This window comes from Cyclopterus lumpus, chromosome 22 (genome assembly GCF_009769545.1).
Source record: "Cyclopterus lumpus isolate fCycLum1 chromosome 22, fCycLum1.pri, whole genome shotgun sequence".
In the NCBI taxonomy this organism is placed as follows: domain Eukaryota; kingdom Metazoa; phylum Chordata; class Actinopteri; order Perciformes; family Cyclopteridae; genus Cyclopterus; species Cyclopterus lumpus.
This window is the reverse complement of record NC_046987.1, coordinates 21,628,953-21,644,783: the sequence shown is the minus strand read 5'-3', so window position 1 is coordinate 21,644,783 and position 15,831 is coordinate 21,628,953. Positions and strand designations below refer to the sequence as shown.

General features: G+C 51.0%; 1 protein-coding gene across 1 annotated transcript in view; it reads right to left on the bottom strand.

Moving 5' to 3' along the window:
- syne2b (spectrin repeat containing, nuclear envelope 2b) overlaps positions 1-15,831 on the bottom strand; it is a 116,233-nt gene that overhangs the window by 86,652 nt on the left and 13,750 nt on the right. Inside the window, exons 9-38 of the mRNA XM_034563576.1 lie at positions 15,674-15,787; positions 15,411-15,548; positions 15,028-15,192; positions 14,622-14,734; positions 13,841-14,009; positions 13,524-13,620; positions 13,246-13,439; positions 12,884-13,048; positions 12,404-12,544; positions 12,050-12,151; positions 11,704-11,886; positions 11,455-11,613; positions 8,287-11,322; positions 7,532-7,666; positions 7,193-7,318; positions 6,454-6,647; positions 6,170-6,251; positions 5,965-6,065; positions 5,742-5,862; positions 4,620-4,907; positions 3,919-4,514; positions 2,876-3,031; positions 2,532-2,682; positions 2,134-2,292; positions 1,791-1,958; positions 1,585-1,686; positions 1,291-1,491; positions 590-797; positions 349-461; positions 56-261 (exon numbers count right to left, since the gene is read on the bottom strand). Coding sequence (XP_034419467.1) covers positions 56-261; positions 349-461; positions 590-797; positions 1,291-1,491; positions 1,585-1,686; positions 1,791-1,958; positions 2,134-2,292; positions 2,532-2,682; positions 2,876-3,031; positions 3,919-4,514; positions 4,620-4,907; positions 5,742-5,862; positions 5,965-6,065; positions 6,170-6,251; positions 6,454-6,647; positions 7,193-7,318; positions 7,532-7,666; positions 8,287-11,322; positions 11,455-11,613; positions 11,704-11,886; positions 12,050-12,151; positions 12,404-12,544; positions 12,884-13,048; positions 13,246-13,439; positions 13,524-13,620; positions 13,841-14,009; positions 14,622-14,734; positions 15,028-15,192; positions 15,411-15,548; positions 15,674-15,787 — 7,883 coding nt within the window. The remainder of the gene's footprint in view (positions 1-55; positions 262-348; positions 462-589; positions 798-1,290; positions 1,492-1,584; positions 1,687-1,790; positions 1,959-2,133; positions 2,293-2,531; positions 2,683-2,875; positions 3,032-3,918; positions 4,515-4,619; positions 4,908-5,741; positions 5,863-5,964; positions 6,066-6,169; positions 6,252-6,453; positions 6,648-7,192; positions 7,319-7,531; positions 7,667-8,286; positions 11,323-11,454; positions 11,614-11,703; positions 11,887-12,049; positions 12,152-12,403; positions 12,545-12,883; positions 13,049-13,245; positions 13,440-13,523; positions 13,621-13,840; positions 14,010-14,621; positions 14,735-15,027; positions 15,193-15,410; positions 15,549-15,673; positions 15,788-15,831) is intronic.

Genomic DNA, 15,831 nt, shown 5'->3' with positions numbered 1-15,831 from the left:
TTTCTTCGTGGTTACGATCTCACTTCATTTGTAAGATTTGACACCGTTCATATACCTGTCGAGGTCGCCGAGGAGCGGCTCCATTTGTTTCTGCCTGTTGAGGCAGTGCGTCGTGAACGTCTCCACCTCCTTCTGCTGCTCCGCCAGCCAGTCGCCGAACTCCGAGAGCTCCCGCGGAGGAACCTGCGGGCCGCCTCTCTGCAGCTGCTCCTTCAGCTGCTCCAGACGTCGCTCTGCGTCCTTGGACTTCAAGAAGAACCCCTGATGGGGACGGGGGGCAGAGAGAGAAACCGTGAGGAGCCCGTTCACCATCCGGCACCAACCGAAGGACGTACAGCGTCCACTCACAGCGAGTCTCTGCAGGCACGTTTCCACGTCCGCTCGGCTCTCGGGATGCTCGAAGCACTCGTTGACGGACAGCTGCAGGTCCTGGAACCACTCCTCAAACGACTGCCTTTCATCTGGAGAGAGAGAGACAGTAATATAATACAAAAAGAGGTGCAATCATACAGTGCATCTGTAAAAAACTTCATTTATAGATATATTTATGGGAGAAAATGATGTAATTGCCAAAGATTGTCCCGCTGACCTCTGATGACCTTGAGCAGGCCCTTGTCCTTCTCCTGGATCTTCAGGTGGATCAGGTCTCTGGTGCGGGCGATGGCCTCCTTCAGCCGGCCGCCGTCTGCAGACAGCCCCTCCAGCAGCTGAGGGCTGGCCACCTTGGAGACCAGGCCGACCTCGCCGAGCACGGCCTCGGCCTGCTGCTCCTGGGCCTCCAGGTCGCCACGCGCCCGCTGGGGAGGACGAGGGGATCAAACCGCCGGGTCAGACGCTGCCGACGCTCGTAGAGTCGCATTCAGAATATGTTGATGTGCGCCTGAGAGAGTCGTCTCTTCCTGCTTTTAAAGGCTTTATTGCAGTAAAATCTGTTCCATTACCATTATTAGAATAATTAGCATTAGTCATTATATCTACGTTACTTACTCAAAAATCTCGTCTCCTTGTGGAAATATTTTGTACTATTTGAATAAATAAATATTCTCGCTCTGGATGTTTTATTTCGCTCCATGTTGCCCAGTCTATTTCGAAAGGTGCAATTCAATATTAATTAATTATCAATGAGAATTATAAAAAGGCTGAACAACTCGCTCGAGGACACTCGACCATCATCGTGTGAAACTAGGAGCTCGCCTTCGTCTTTTGTAACACGTCCAATCGGGTCGGATGTCCCGGGGTCCACAACAGGAAGTGGGTTCAAACAGGAAGTGGGTTCAAACTGCTGCGTACCTGCATCTGCTGTCCGAACTTCGCCTGTGACGCGTCCACTTTGCTGACGGAGCGCTGGATGCTCTCCACCGCCGACCGGCACTCCTCCATCTTCTCCGCCAGGTGCTTCTTCACGGCGACCAGCTCCTCGAAGACGTCGGTGCAGTCGGCGAACAGCTCCTTCACCTGCTCCATCCTCTTCCTCAGCTGGGTTTCCGTCACCTAATTGAAGTGAGAACATGAGCGTTGGGCGTGGACATCAGTCTGCAGGAGGAGGAGGAGGTGGAGGTGGAGGTGGAGGAGGATGAGACTCACCTGCAGCTCCAGTGGCGACTCGGGACTCTGCAGCATCTCCTGGATCTCTACAGACTTCTTGTGGAAGTGCTCCACGTTGTCCTCGTTGGCGTGGATCTCGTCCTACAGAGCAAACGTACATATTGATGACATGTACGTGTCAGTCTTGTCCATCTAAACTGGCGAGGACACTTTTTGTGTGAGTTTTACTGCCGTGGGAATCGTACCCTCATGGCGAGGACTTGCTGCTCGTTGTGGAAGGGATGGCTCTCGGCGAACGTGGCCAGTTTGGCCCCCGCCCAGCCGTCCACCTCCTCCGCGAGCATGAGCTGCTTCTCCCACAGCTCCAGCCCCACCTGCAGGTTGTCCATGTAGGCATCCGTCTTCTCTGTCATCTGCAAGAACATCGACAGCATCCAGTCAAGTTCAGATCCCCAAACGAGATCAACCCTCATACAGCAATGAGATTAATGCAGTGGCTCCATTTTCAATACAGATTTAAACATGTAAAGAAGACTATCTGGAGGAGCCCGTCTCGCGTGGAGGGGCAGGACACACGTGGACGCTCACATCCAGCCAGCTGTCCATGAGCGCGTCGGCCTCGGCTTCAAAGGGCGGCTCGCTGCAGTCGGGGGACTTCTTCAGTTGGACCTGCAGCTGCCTGCAAACAGCCCTCATCTCCTCCATGTGCAGCCCGACACCCCCGAGCCCCTCCGTAGTCTCACGGACCTGGAGACACACACACACACACACACACGTGTGAACATAGAGCACACCTGAACACACAGTGACTGGTCATATGTGACGTATGTTTTATGAGGCGCCACGGCAACGAACTGCTCGGATTTATTGAGTTTTTCTTGAAACTACAATAGCTGCATTTTGTTGTGTACACTCGTCATAACTCGTGAGTCCTTTCTACGGCACGTGAAGGTCAAAAGGAAAGCGCGTTGGCTCTGTGCACGAACCCGAGCGATGCTCCTCTGCAGGTTGTCTTTGCTCAGGTAGGAGGCCTGGTCTCCGATGGCCTGCTCCGCCTTCTGCACCGCGCCGCTCATCTGACCGCGGCAGCTCTGGAACGTCTTCAGCAGCTCCAGCACGACGCTGCTCTGCTTCTTCCTGCCGGAGAAAAGCAGTTTAAAAGTCTGACTTTATTAATCCTGCACGGGGAAATGTTGTCGCTACAGCAGCATTTATACATCCAGGTAAGCAAATGCACAATATATACAAAACAAATAATAATATTAGAAAACAAATCCAACAAAACAGTGGTGCAAAGACGTGGCCAAACAAACAAACAGAACGTGCCCACCTGTCAGAAAAAGCCCTCTGGATCTCCTTCCACTGAGTCTCCAGCTCCTCCAGGAGGTGCTCTCCTCCTCCCTGCTTCTCTTGGAGCTCCCGGAGGTTCTGGAGCTCCGAGTGCTGGTTCTGCAGCTGAGCCTCCAGGTCCGAGAGGGCACGAAGCCTGAGCGACACGACGGGGAGACCAGAGACATGTTAGGGAGACTGTTTTCTATGAATAAATACATAGTTTTAGGTGTATCATTAATAGTTGACCATCAGACCTACATACACAGTATAGAATAAAGTGTTTTTCTCTGTAAATACTATTTATTGGTCGGAATTCATGAACATACAATTGAATTTTCCACAAAAAGAAATGTGTGTGTCAATTATAGTTTTGAGACTATAATTGGATCTAGTTGCATCTCTAATTACATCTCTAGTTGCATCTCTAGTCGCATCTCTAATCGCATCTCTAGTTGCATCTCTAGTTGCATCTCTAATTGCATCTCTAATTGCATCTTTAATTGCATCTCTAATTGCATCTCTAATTGCATCTCTAGTTGCATCTCTAGTTGCATCTCTAATTGCATCTCTAGTTGCATCTCTAGTTGCATCTCTAATTGCATCTCTAATTACATCTCTAATTGCATCTCTAGTTGCATCTTTAATTGCATCTTTAATTGCATCTCTAATTACATCTCTAGTTGCATCTCTAATTGCATCTCTAATTGCATCTCTAATTGCATCTCTAGTTGCATCTCTAATTGCATCTCTAGTTGCATCTCTAGTTGCATCTCTAGTTGCATCTCTATTTGCATCTCTAATTACATCTCTATTTGCATCTCTAATTGCATCTCTAGTTGCATCTCTAGTTGCATCTCTATTTGCATCTCTAATTACATCTCTATTTGCATCTCTAATTGCATCTCTATTTGCATCTCTAATTGCATCTCTAATTGCATCTCTAATTGCATCTCTAATTGCATCTCTAATTGCATCTCTAGTCACAACCGAGGAACAAAGCTTCAGCGTCGTTGCACGAGCGTGAAGATGCAGAGCACACACCTGTGTTGCACGGCAGGTATGGTGGGCTCCTTCAGGCCTTGGGTCTCGATGGCTTCCTGCAGCTTCCTCAGCTCCCCCAGCAGCGCCCTCTTCCTCAGGCCCAGCGATTTGCTCTGCGTCTCCTTCTGGAGGCCCTTCTGCTGGCCGGCCAGCCCGCCGTCCGCCTCCTCCAGCCTCAGCAGGAGGGCGGTCACCATGTCCAGGCAGGAGGCCGGGACCCCCTCCCTGGTGACGGTCAGCCTGGCCCCCTGCAGGAGCGCGTCCAGTTGAGGCGCCTTCTCCTTCAGACTGCCGATGCTCTGCCTGATCAGAGCCAGCTTGGAGCGGCAGTCCTGCAGCACCGCGGTGTTGCTGCAGGGGGCGCCCTGGACCCCGGAGACGTCTTCGTCCACGGTACGCAAGGACATGAGGAAGCGGTCGAGGGCGCGGGCGGCAGCCTCGCTCTTCCGGACCTGCTGTCGGAGCTGATCCAGGCTGGCTCTGTGGGTCTCCACCTCACGGGACAGAGGGAGGCAGTCTCTGGAGTCCAGTTCGCTGGATTCAGGGTCTAGACGGGCCAGCTGGTCCAGCTCGCTCTGGATGTTGTCGTCCAGCTCCTATCAGAGAAGGAGCCAAAGTGTAGTGTGAGAGAAGATGGCTGCTGAGTGAGATGCTGGTTAACGTCATGGTGCATTCAGTCTGGAGCAAAGACGACGGAATACCTTGATATCTTTCAGGATGTTGGTGTTGACCAGCGTGAAGGCCGTGATGTCTTTGGGCTGCCTCAGGTAGCGGTCCAGGCGGTCCGTGAAGTCCACCATGTGGTTCTCGGTGGAGTCGATCTGTCTGAGGGCGGCGCCCAGCGAGCTGCCCCGCCTCTGGAGTTTGGACTGCTGGCCGCGCCACTGCTCACGCAGCTCTGCCTGCTCCTGCTCCAGGCCAGTGGTGCTCAACTGGGAGCACTGGTTTGAGTACTCAGACCACAGAGACTCCGTCTCCTGCCTCAAGAACTGAGAAAGAAGGAGTTCAAGATTACTTTTCATTGTAGAGAAGTCTACGCTTCATGTGTTAAAGCTGCATTCTCTCTCCTGACCACCAGGGGGCGACTCCTCTGGTTGTATAGAAGTCTATGCTTCATGTGTTAAAGCTGCATTCTCTCTCCTGACCACCAGGGGGCGACTCCTCTGGTTGTATAGAAGTCTATGCTTCATGTGTTAAAGCTGCATTCTCTCTCCTGACCACCAGGGGGCGACTCCTCTGGTTGTATAGAAGTCTATGTTTCATGTGTTAAAGCTGCATTCCCTCTCCTGACCACCAGGGGGCGACTCCTCTGGTTGTATAGAAGTCTATGCTTCATGTGTTAAAGCTGCATTCCCTCTCCTGACCACCAGGGGGCGACTCCTCTGGTTGTATAGAAGTCTATGCTTCATGTGTTAAAGCTGCATTCTCTGTCCTGAACACCAGGGGGCGACTCCTCTGGTTGTATAGAAGTCTATGCTTCATGTGTTAAAGCTGCATTCTCTCTCCTGACCACCAGGGGGCGACTCCTCTGGTTGTATAGAAGTCTATGCTTCATGTGTTAAAGCTGCATTCCCTCTCCTGACCACCAGGGGGCGACTCCTCTGGTTGTATAGAAGTCTATGCTTCATGTGTTAAAGCTGCATTCTCTCTCCTGACCACCAGGGGGCGACTCCTCTGGTTGTATAGAAGTCTATGCTTCATGTGTTAAAGCTGCATTCTCTGTCCTGACCACCAGGGGGCGACTCCTCTGGTTGTATAGAAGTCTATGCTTCATGTGTTAAAGCTGCATTCTCTGTCCTGAACACCAGGGGGTGATGCTGTACCTGTATTTCCTGGAGCCGGGTATGAAGGCCTTTCAGAGAGACCGAGTCAGAGGGGACATCCTTGATGCTCTGGTCATTTTTAGCCAGTCGGGCTTGCAGAGACTTCTTACAATTCTCATATCTGGAAGAAGGTCAAACAAAACAAAGACAACAAGATAATAATGAACACAAAGACCTTCTTATCGTTTTGATCTTACAGTTTGATTGTTTATTCATTCCTAACCTTTCTAAAGTCTCCTTTTTGGTGACTTCTTCCTCTCCGGGCGGCTGCTTTTCAACCTCCCTCCTCTCCACGCCGACTGTCTTCATTGTCCCTAGAACAACCTGGAGAAAGAGGAAGAGCGTGACTTGTGGAGCGGATCAGGAGAGACAAGCACAAGGCATCTCTGCAGATTGCACAGAAACGTGAAACCGCTGGGTAGTCGTACCTCGGCTGAGACCTGAGGTCTGTCACTTGGTCTCGTGGGCTCCTTTTGAGCGCTCGCATCTTCAGTGAAGGCAACAGGAATCCTGTGAAACAGAAATGAGGATAATAAGTTCCCTTTCATCATTTCATCCTCACAACCTTTGAATGTTTGGCTTGTGAAATGTGACGAAATGAATCCTCCTCCTACTCCACATGTACTTAGTTAATATTCAGGCTCATTACGAAGACAATAACAAACATCGGTGGATGGGTCGCGATGCCCACATTCACACTTTAATAACAGACCTGGGATCAGGAAGCGGTGCGTCTTGATCTCCGCTGAACTGCCGCTGGATGGCAGCCAGCCTGGTCTCACACTCCCTCAGCTGCGTCTGGGCCAGGCGGTGGGCGTCCTGGGGGCTCAGGGTGTCACACAGCTCTTTCAGGGCCTCGAGGTGCTGCCCGGCCTGGGCGAAGCTCCCCTCTGCCGAGAAACAGGCCTGGGGAACATCGAACAAACGGTAAGTGAACAGGCTGATGAGTCACACCAGCTATTCAAACCTACATATTTGGTTTTGACAGTGTTTTTTGTTGTTGTTTTTTTACTAATCTGAACAGACTTTAAATGTTTACTTGCTACAGACTCTCATTTCAGATTAGTTTTGACAAACTGCAACACACAAGTAAACCCCCAGATGACAGCAGCCCACAGATAAAAGAATGCTGTTTTCAACTGAACACGTGACTTCTTCCGTCTTCAACTTTACTATGTAGTTTTTTATGGCTCAGCAAGTAACAATAAAATCAAAAAGACACTAAATAGGGTTACAGGGCACTGGAAACACACCCAGACAAAAACAGCTCTCCCTTAGCGAGCCCCCTAGAATGATGGATTGAAAGTTACCCAGTCCCATTGGCAGAGTGTCCTCGGAGGCATACGAAAGAAGACGGAGGGAAACGGGTTAGTTAAGCAGGTGAACTGGCTGCGTTCCCATCCACCAAAAAGCACACCTGTCAAGAGTACCGGCTCCGGGAGATTAGCTACCTGCGCTTGGCTCTCTAAGCGGGAGCTTAAGAGCGTCTCACACTGCAGGGCAGCTTTGTTAAAGTCTTTCCTCGTTACTTCAAAACGTAATTGTTGCAAAAATCCTGAAATATCAGCTCTCACAGCCTGGGAGGTGAAATAAAAATGAGTTCAAAAACAAACCACACTTGGAACATATTCATATCTAAAGCTGACAAGCAAGAAACTGTCACAACAGCTTTAGGACATGTATAATTCACAAGCAATTATATTTGAACCTCAAAGAACACGATCAACCCCGTCAACGATAATTAAAGTCCTGCACAAGAACAACAGCCACAGCGAGTGAGTGCGTCCTACCTCCCACTGGGTCCGGACGGACTGGGTGAAGAACTCCATGTCTCTGAGCTGGGAGGGGGTGCAGAAGGCCTCCATGCCCTTGGCTGCTCTCAGGAACTCCTCGAGCAGCTCCGGGTCCAGGGTCTTCAGGGTCTCCTGGGGGGAAAACGCATTCACGTTATTGACTGGCTCCTTTTAAATTGTCAACTTTAGAAAAGAATGTGTTTATTTTTTGGCATATTTTATCTGAAATATCCCCCCTTTAAAACGCGTTTGTCCTTTAACCCTTTACCTCCTGCGTGCTATACCTTTTCTGTAGCGTTATTCATCTAGCTAGATTGTTTTGGTGTGAGCTGCGAGCAGCGACGTCTCTTTCCAGTCGTCATAACCCGGTTACTCAAGATAATCCACAGACCTTTGTTGTGAGCAGATTCATGTCAGATCTATTTTCTTTCTACCGAGCCGCCAACTGTATCACCGCGCAGAAGGGAGCGTGCATCTAAGCTAGTTACCGCTAGCTCACCTAGCACCAAGCTAGCTAACGTTAAAGCTCAGCAGAGGAGAACTCCATTAATGTTTGTGGCATCACAAGCCGAGTGCCGTGTGGTTCCAACACTCGGCAAATCACACCAAAACACCCCAGATTGATGAATAGCACGACTGGTAAGAAGAGAACCAAAACGGATCTCTACTTGCATAACTTTGCGGATTAAAACTTACTAATTAAGATTACTCATTGATTTGGACATTACAATAACGAAAGTGATTACATTTACCTCTTTCACTGATGCTTGCTTGGCCGACATACACTTGTTCATGGTTTCCAGGATGTGCTCCTGCAGACAGTGCTTGGCCTCCTCAAAGCCGTTTCTGGCTAAAGCCTGGGCCTTGGCGTAGGCCTCCGTGTAGGCCTGGGGAGGCGCCTGGGCCAGTGGCGGAGGTTTGAAGCACAGGTCTGGCGACTCAGCCGGGGACTCAGGCAGCACATTGACCTGGGAGAGGGGAATGGTTTGGGGCTGTTGGGCTTTGGGCTGCAGAGGAGACAGTGGTTGGGTCTGAGGTCCGGCCTGTGGGGGGGATTGGGCATTGGTTTGGGTTGGAGACGGAACCTTGGGTTGAGTTCCCGATTGAGCTTCGGGTAGTGGTCCTGTTTGGGCCTGTGGTTTGGGTTTTGGGGGTGCTTCAGCCTTGATTGGCGACTGAGCCATGGGTTGAGGTGCCAACTGGGGCTCAGGAAGTTGAGGCAGTGATTCAGCCTTGGGTTGGGTTGGTGACTGGACCTTAGACTGAGTTTGTGATTGAACCCCTGGTTGTGGCGCTAACTGGGCCAGAGGTTTGAGTTGTGGAAGTGCTTCAACTTTGGGTTGAGTTGGTGACTTAATCTTTGGTTGGAGCTGGGCCGGATGTTTGGACTGCTGGAACTGAAGATTGAGCTGAGGCTGCTGAGTCTGGACCTTTACTTGTACCGATGACTGCGTCTTGGTGTGTGTTTGGGTATGGGCTTGCAGCTGGGGTTGGAGCTGAGGCTGGGAAGGAAGGTGAGGATAGGCTTGATTAGGTGGTTGCAATTCAAGAGGTATTTGAGCTTGCATCTGAGGCGGAGGGTGGCGCTGAGTTTGATGCTGAATCTGTGAAAATTGCTGAGTTTGAAGCTGGGCATAAGTCTGGGGCTGAAGCTGAGGCGGTGCCTGAACCCAAGGCTGTTGCTGAACTTGGCCTTGCTGCGTCTGGATCTGAAACAGGTTATGAGCACTCATCTGAGATTGTTGTTGCATGGTTTGGGGTTGTGTTTGAGCCCAGGGTTGGGCCTGTGCTTGCATTTGAGGCCGAGTATACAATGGTCCCATTTGAGAATAGCCGAGGGGCCCGACCTGAGGTCCTTGTTGGGGCCCAGTCGGGGGCCACTGCGGTAGAGCCTGAACTGCTGGATAAGCCTGAGACTTTGGATCCTGGCTTATTTGCTGAGGGTAGGTTTGAGGAATTGGATGACTCTGCTGGGCAATGGGTTGGTTTTGTGGCTCTTGTGTGGGTGTCCAGTGCTGGGATGGGGACTGGCCCTGGGAATAGCCTTGGGGGAAAAGTGGAGGTTGTGCCAAACCTTGCTGGACAGACATTGGGGATGAGACTCTAACTTGAGTCCAAGCATGGAGCTGGCCCTGGGAAATATGGGCTGGGTGCTGGACCTCTGGTGGAGCATGTGTGGGATACTGAGTCATAGACTGAGGATGACTCTGATGCTGGACTACAAGTTGAGCCTGAGTTTGATGTTGAGTCTGAACATGGCTTTGAGGATGGGTCATGGACTGAGGATGGACCATGGACTGAGGTGTTGGTGACTTAGGGGAGGGTGGCCCGACATGGGCCCATGACTGCGGATGACTACCAAGCTGAATATGGGATGGCACTGGAGGCTGAATTTGGCCCTGCAGTGGAGCCTGCATAGGGGAAGAAGGTCCGACTTGACCCCATGTCTGCATTTGAGCTACAGCTGGGCCACGGGCTAGACCCTGTGGCTGCATAGACGGCTGAGGTCCAGCCGGGACATATGTTTCGGACTGAGTCTGAACCTGGTGCTGGAGCTGTTGTTGCGTCTGTGGCTTGGTCATTGACTGCGTTTTCATGGGGCCGTGGGGCTGTGGAAGAACTTGTGTCTGTGACTGACCTTGGCTCACTACGGTTTGGGACTTGGACTTCGGTGGTTGCTGACCATCTGTGGTAACGTCGGACACACTCGCCGTCTGAGATTTAGACCGAACCATAGTTTGGGCTTGCGACTGCTTCTGGGCATTCGTTAGTGGGCGAGGCTGAGCCATCGTTCCAGTCTGGGAGTTAGCCTCGGAATCTGGTTGAGCCCGTCTTTCAGTAGGCTGCGGTTGTTCTTCCTGTTGCTGAAGCAATTGTGCCCGACGTGGTTGTTGTTTCTGCGGCAGCTTTAGATTTTGAGGCCGCGTTTGTTTTTGTTGCGGCTGCTCGGCGACCTTTGCTTGTTTCTCAGTTGCCGTATGCTTTGAAACAACCTGAGCCGATCCCGCTCTGTCCGACTGTGGCCGAGTCGGTCTCGTCTGAACTGTTTTCTGAGTGGAAACCTTTTCTGGAGTTTTGTGCTCTCCTGAAGTTGGCTTCTGAAGCCAGGGCCGGTTCTTCATTGACTGAGTCTTTCTGCTTTGAAGCTCCTGGGAGCTAAGAGGCGTCTTCTTCACAGGTGGTTGACGTGAAGGCTGCTCCTGGAACTCTGATGTTTGCCTGTCTGTTACCACCTGCTGTTGAACTTGGTATTGATGCATTTCTACCTGCTGCTGTTGCGCCACCACTTGTGGTTGTTCCTGCTGCTGCTGCTGCTGCTGTTGTGTTTGCATTGACCCCTGCTGGTGCGCTGGTTGTGGTTGCTGTTGCATGAGTTCTTGCTGCTTTAACTCTTCTTCCATATGTCTGTTAAGTTGCTCTTGCTGCTGTATCCATCCATGTTCCTGAGTCTGCTGTCCAGTGGTCTCTACCCAGGCCTGAACCTTGCCTTCTGTTGGGGAAGTTGTCCCGGTCTGCATCACAGCCTGTGCGTAGCTATATGGCATTGGTGGAGAAGCGGGTTTTTGGTCACTGTATTCCTGCACCACTATCTTTGGCACAAAGGTTCCATGAGACTCAACTAAGTTGGTAGTGGGCTGCGGAGTTGGCCATCCGACTGAGTCCGACTCTCTCAGATGTTCAGGCTTTTCTTTGGTCTGCTTACAGACTTTTGATGGAGGGGACCCTTCTGGGGGGCTCCTGCTTCGGTCTCTTCTGGCTCCCAGGCTGCTCAGCATGCCGACAGCTTCCTGGAATGGAAATCACACACACATCAGAAAAGCCGACGTTGTCATTATAAATCACATTAAGCTGCTGTGGCCTTCCTACGGCCTCGAGTACAGATGCAAAACTAAATGGCAATTCACAAAAAGCAAACTGGCCTGTGACTGTGCAACAGCGGCTCGGACCCGGTCCTGCATGGCGGAGGCGTGGAGGTACTGGATGGGAGAGGTCTTCTGACTCGTCATCACCAGCACCTGCAGGTCCTGCTCCTCTGTGACCACCTGACCCTCCAGCTGCAGACCACGGGAAATCAGGACCTGGAGGAATAAACGGTGTTGAGCAACGATCAGCGTCTCCTCAATTCCGCCAGAAGGTTTCTTTATAAAAGGTTCTGTGGATCCTCTTACCCTGGCTCGTGGGTCCTGGCCCCGCTGCTGCTGTTGTTGTCGCTCTGCGGCCCTCAGCAGCTGGTAGAGCTCCCGGGCCTCAGTCTCCCAGTAAAGGAGTTCAGCCAGGCGACTGTTCAGACCCGACACACTGTGCTGCATCTCTGCACACACCTGTTCTGCCTCAAACAGGGTCTGCATCACCTGGTGACATTGAAGGGAACTGGATGTACTTACAGTACACAAACGGTAGCTGCCGGTGACACGATGTGATCAGCAGGACAACAAAACATAAAAAAGGTGAATGCTCGTGAACTCAGCTGTATGAAGGAAGTCTTAAAAAAAGGGAAAAGGAACCATTTCGTACTTCAGGTGCAGCAAGCTTCAGTTTCTGCAACTGCTCCGCTGGGCATTCTGGGGAGGCAGCCAGAGCCTCGAGATCCACTCCTTCTATTTTCCTCATTGTGAACTTGAGGAAAGAAAGCAAACAGAGAGTCTGGTCATTTAAAGTGACACTTTATATAATGACAATGTTCTCTGGCTGTTTCACATATACTCACAAGTCTCGTTGATTGTTCTTGATATAAAGCTCATAGGCCAAAAAAAAGATCTGCTATTATATTTTAAGTTGTATAATATATTTCAAAGGTAACACCAGACTTGTATATACTTAAAACCCGCTCTGTCGAGGTGTGTTTCACCATTCATCAGTGAGTCCTACCTGTATTCTCTTTCTGTAGGTGCGTAAGGGCGCCGCCATGGTCTCCAGAGGCTCTTTGAGAATGAGAGTGGCCTCTTTGATCAGAGCCTGGAGGTCCTGGGATCTGGTCTGGACATCAGCACCGGGGTCCGCCGTGCGGTCCTGGAAACAGGAGCCAGTAAAGATGTTCAATGTCGGGTCAAGTCAAGAACAATAAAACCGGACAAACAACCGTAACTTATATTCAAATTATCATTTTGTGGGTTCCTTTAATGGACGCTCGCTTCCTGTACTTTCATACCACAGCGAACATGAGACAATAGCAGCTTCATGCGCACTGTAATAAAGTGAAGGTGGAGTACAACTTTCAACCTTTAATGTCACAGGGTGTGAATAATTACAACAATGGGTCCATCATAGCCGTAATTCCAAAGGTCTGAGACACTAAGTGACCCAAATCCCTGCTGTCACCGAGCAGGTTTTGCTTGTTCTGGAACTCACGGATGCGTTTCTCTTGACGAACTCGGCCCAGTGAGAGTTGAGTCTGCGCAGCTCCTCCGCCAGGATCCTGCTGGTCTGAGGGTCTGTGGACTCCATCAGGAAGTTCCCCATCTCGTTCAGGTTGGCCTGTCGGGAGCCCCACTCGGCCACGGCGTCGGACGTCACCTGAACACAACACCGTGGGCGGAGCAGTCTTAATCAAGAGAGTGCGTTAAAAAAACATGCGTGTCTCCAAGGGAGCAACATTTTATAAACATGTTCAGCACTATTATATTTCCACAGATGGAGGAAGCCAGTGAAAAACCATGAAAAGCCACGAGCTGGCCTGTTAGACGTGGTTCTGCTGTCATCTCTTTAATCACCGTGGGCCTGTGGCTGCGTGTCGCAGAGCTCTGCTCCAGCCAGGCCTGCAGGGAGCTGAGGCCGTCGCTGTAGGAGTCCCAGGCAGACAGCACGCGGCCCATGGCGCTCTTGGCCGCGGTCACGTCTTCCAGAACCCCGGCGGTGTCGTCCTCCAGCTGCTTCACCTGCTGACCGACGTGCTGGAAGTCTGCGGCTGAGGAGCGACGGGGAGAAACATTCAGTCGGTGCCAGAAACGAAACGCAGCGAGCGGCCCCGAACGCCGAGAGGAGGACTCACCGAGGGCGGACTTGCTCGAGTATTTCTCAGAGACCTGCTTCAGCTTATGGAGCGCCGCTTCCAGCAGAGAAGGGAGCTCCTGTGTGTTCACCAGATCCTGTTCAGAAGAAAAGAGTCCATAGCAGCCATATTCCCATGCTTGATTTATGGGAGATTGTAGGACAAAATAAATAAAACTCCGAGCTGGATAATATTCACTTTCAGGACCATGGCAGGTTTTATCTCTGAATATTTACCTACAATGGCCCTTATGGGCTGAACCAGCACCCTCGTCCCACTCTCTCCACTCCAAACAAGCAGATGCCAAACCGACTCACATGCCATTCTTGCAGCAGCACCCGGACAGCCTCCGGGGAGACGTACGGCCTCTTCCAGACCCGCAGCTTGGTCCTCATCTGGCCCAACAGGTCCAGGACCGAGTGGCGCTGCTCCCAGTACTCCAGCTTGATCCCGTGGTATTTAGCCGTCACTCTCACGCTGGTGAACCTGGTGAAGACGTCCACGGTGAGAAATACGAACTTGAGACCGAGCCGTTTGTTTCGTGTTGTAAAGTTCACTTTGCTTCTCTGAAACAACGTTTGATGCCGTTCAAACCAACGACAAAAACTGTGGTTTTTTTCAGGTTTCTGCCATTGAACAAACCATCAAAAGTTACACGAACACGATCAATTGTTCCGATTTCCGTTTTACAAATAACTTTAACAGCCAACCGTACGGAGATCCAGACCGGGGGCTGAAGTTACAGCTAGCCGGCTAACGTTAGCTGATGGAGTCATTAGCTGGTAGGATCATGCAGTCAATGGTTTAAATGGAACAATAAATAATAATAAAACATAGCGACATTAACGTCATCGTAAATAATATATTGGACGCTGATTGCAGTTCACTCAATGGCCACCAGTGTCAGTAATAACAAGGATTTGATATCACACACACACACACACACACACACACACACACACACACACACACACACACACACACACACACACACACACACACACACACACACACACACACACACACACACACACACACACACACACACACACACACACACACACACACACACACACACACACACACACACACACACACCTCCTCTTTAGTTCGTCCATCTTGTCTGCGGGGACCATCAAGTTTCCACACTCGTCCAGGTTCTGGAAGTTCTGGAAGGTCTTCAGATGCTGCGGCATCTCCTCCAGGCAGACCTACGGCCACACGGCGAGCACGGTTATGATGCAATGCAGAATCATCACCGTCGATATTTGAAAGGAGGTAAAAGGACTCCAAATGATCCCAAAACTAAAATGTGTTCCAGGAAGTGACTTGTGTGCCAGTTTTATGATGTTTGTTGTCTTCTGTTTGCAACCTTTTCCCCCAGAGGGGTGAATAAAGCTGCTATATCTATATCTTAATGACCTGCCTGAGGACTCTGGGCTCGCTCAACCAGTGTTATTGTTGCAGTGGTAAAGTGTTACAGGGTGGATAAGTATTGATTCACTTTGAGGAGCTCCTGCTTCTCCCTGGCGGCGGCGGCGGCGCGGCCGTGGTCCTGCGGGTCGCCGTCCTCCTCGCCGAGAGCCTTCTCCGTTCTCAGCAGCCATCGAGCCACCGAGTCCAAGGGGGGCGGCAGACCCGTGTCCAGGTCCACTTTGTATTCGTGGAGCTGCAGGGAAAGGAGAGACGAGCATGAATATATAGTCTCTTGATGATGGGGATCAAGAGCTTTCTGACTCACAATATTCATTTTAAAAGAATAAGTTGCATATAAAAGTATATTAGTGCATTAGTGGAAAAGCAAACTATCCAACCAACATTAAAAAGGTTGAATTGTCTCAATATCGAAGCGGCTTGATGGTGTATTTTGACGTTTGAGTGACAGACCTTCTCAGCCAGGGAGTCCCACGCCTCCCTGAGAGCCCGCTGCTCCTCGCTCGGCTTCGCCGTTCGTCTCATCGCCGTCAACAACGGCATGATGGGACGCCGCTGCTCGTTGAAGGACACCAGGAAGGTCTGAAACACCTGAGGAAGGAACGTACCATTTTCAAGAGGGTCCATGATGACGCAATAATATTAAGCGTACGCCTCGTGGACACTCGAATGAGTAATATTGATCATTGCATTGATCGGCAGTTGAAAGGCCCTACGTGGTATCTCTCGGAGTAGCTCTCTCCCTCGGTGGAGTCCCAGCCCTCCAGCAGCTCCTCGTAGGCCTGAACCAGCCAGCAGGTCACTTCCTGGGCCTTTCGAGCGGGCGTCGCCTGGAAGAGAGTGGACCGACATTTTATTTTTTGTTATTGACCGA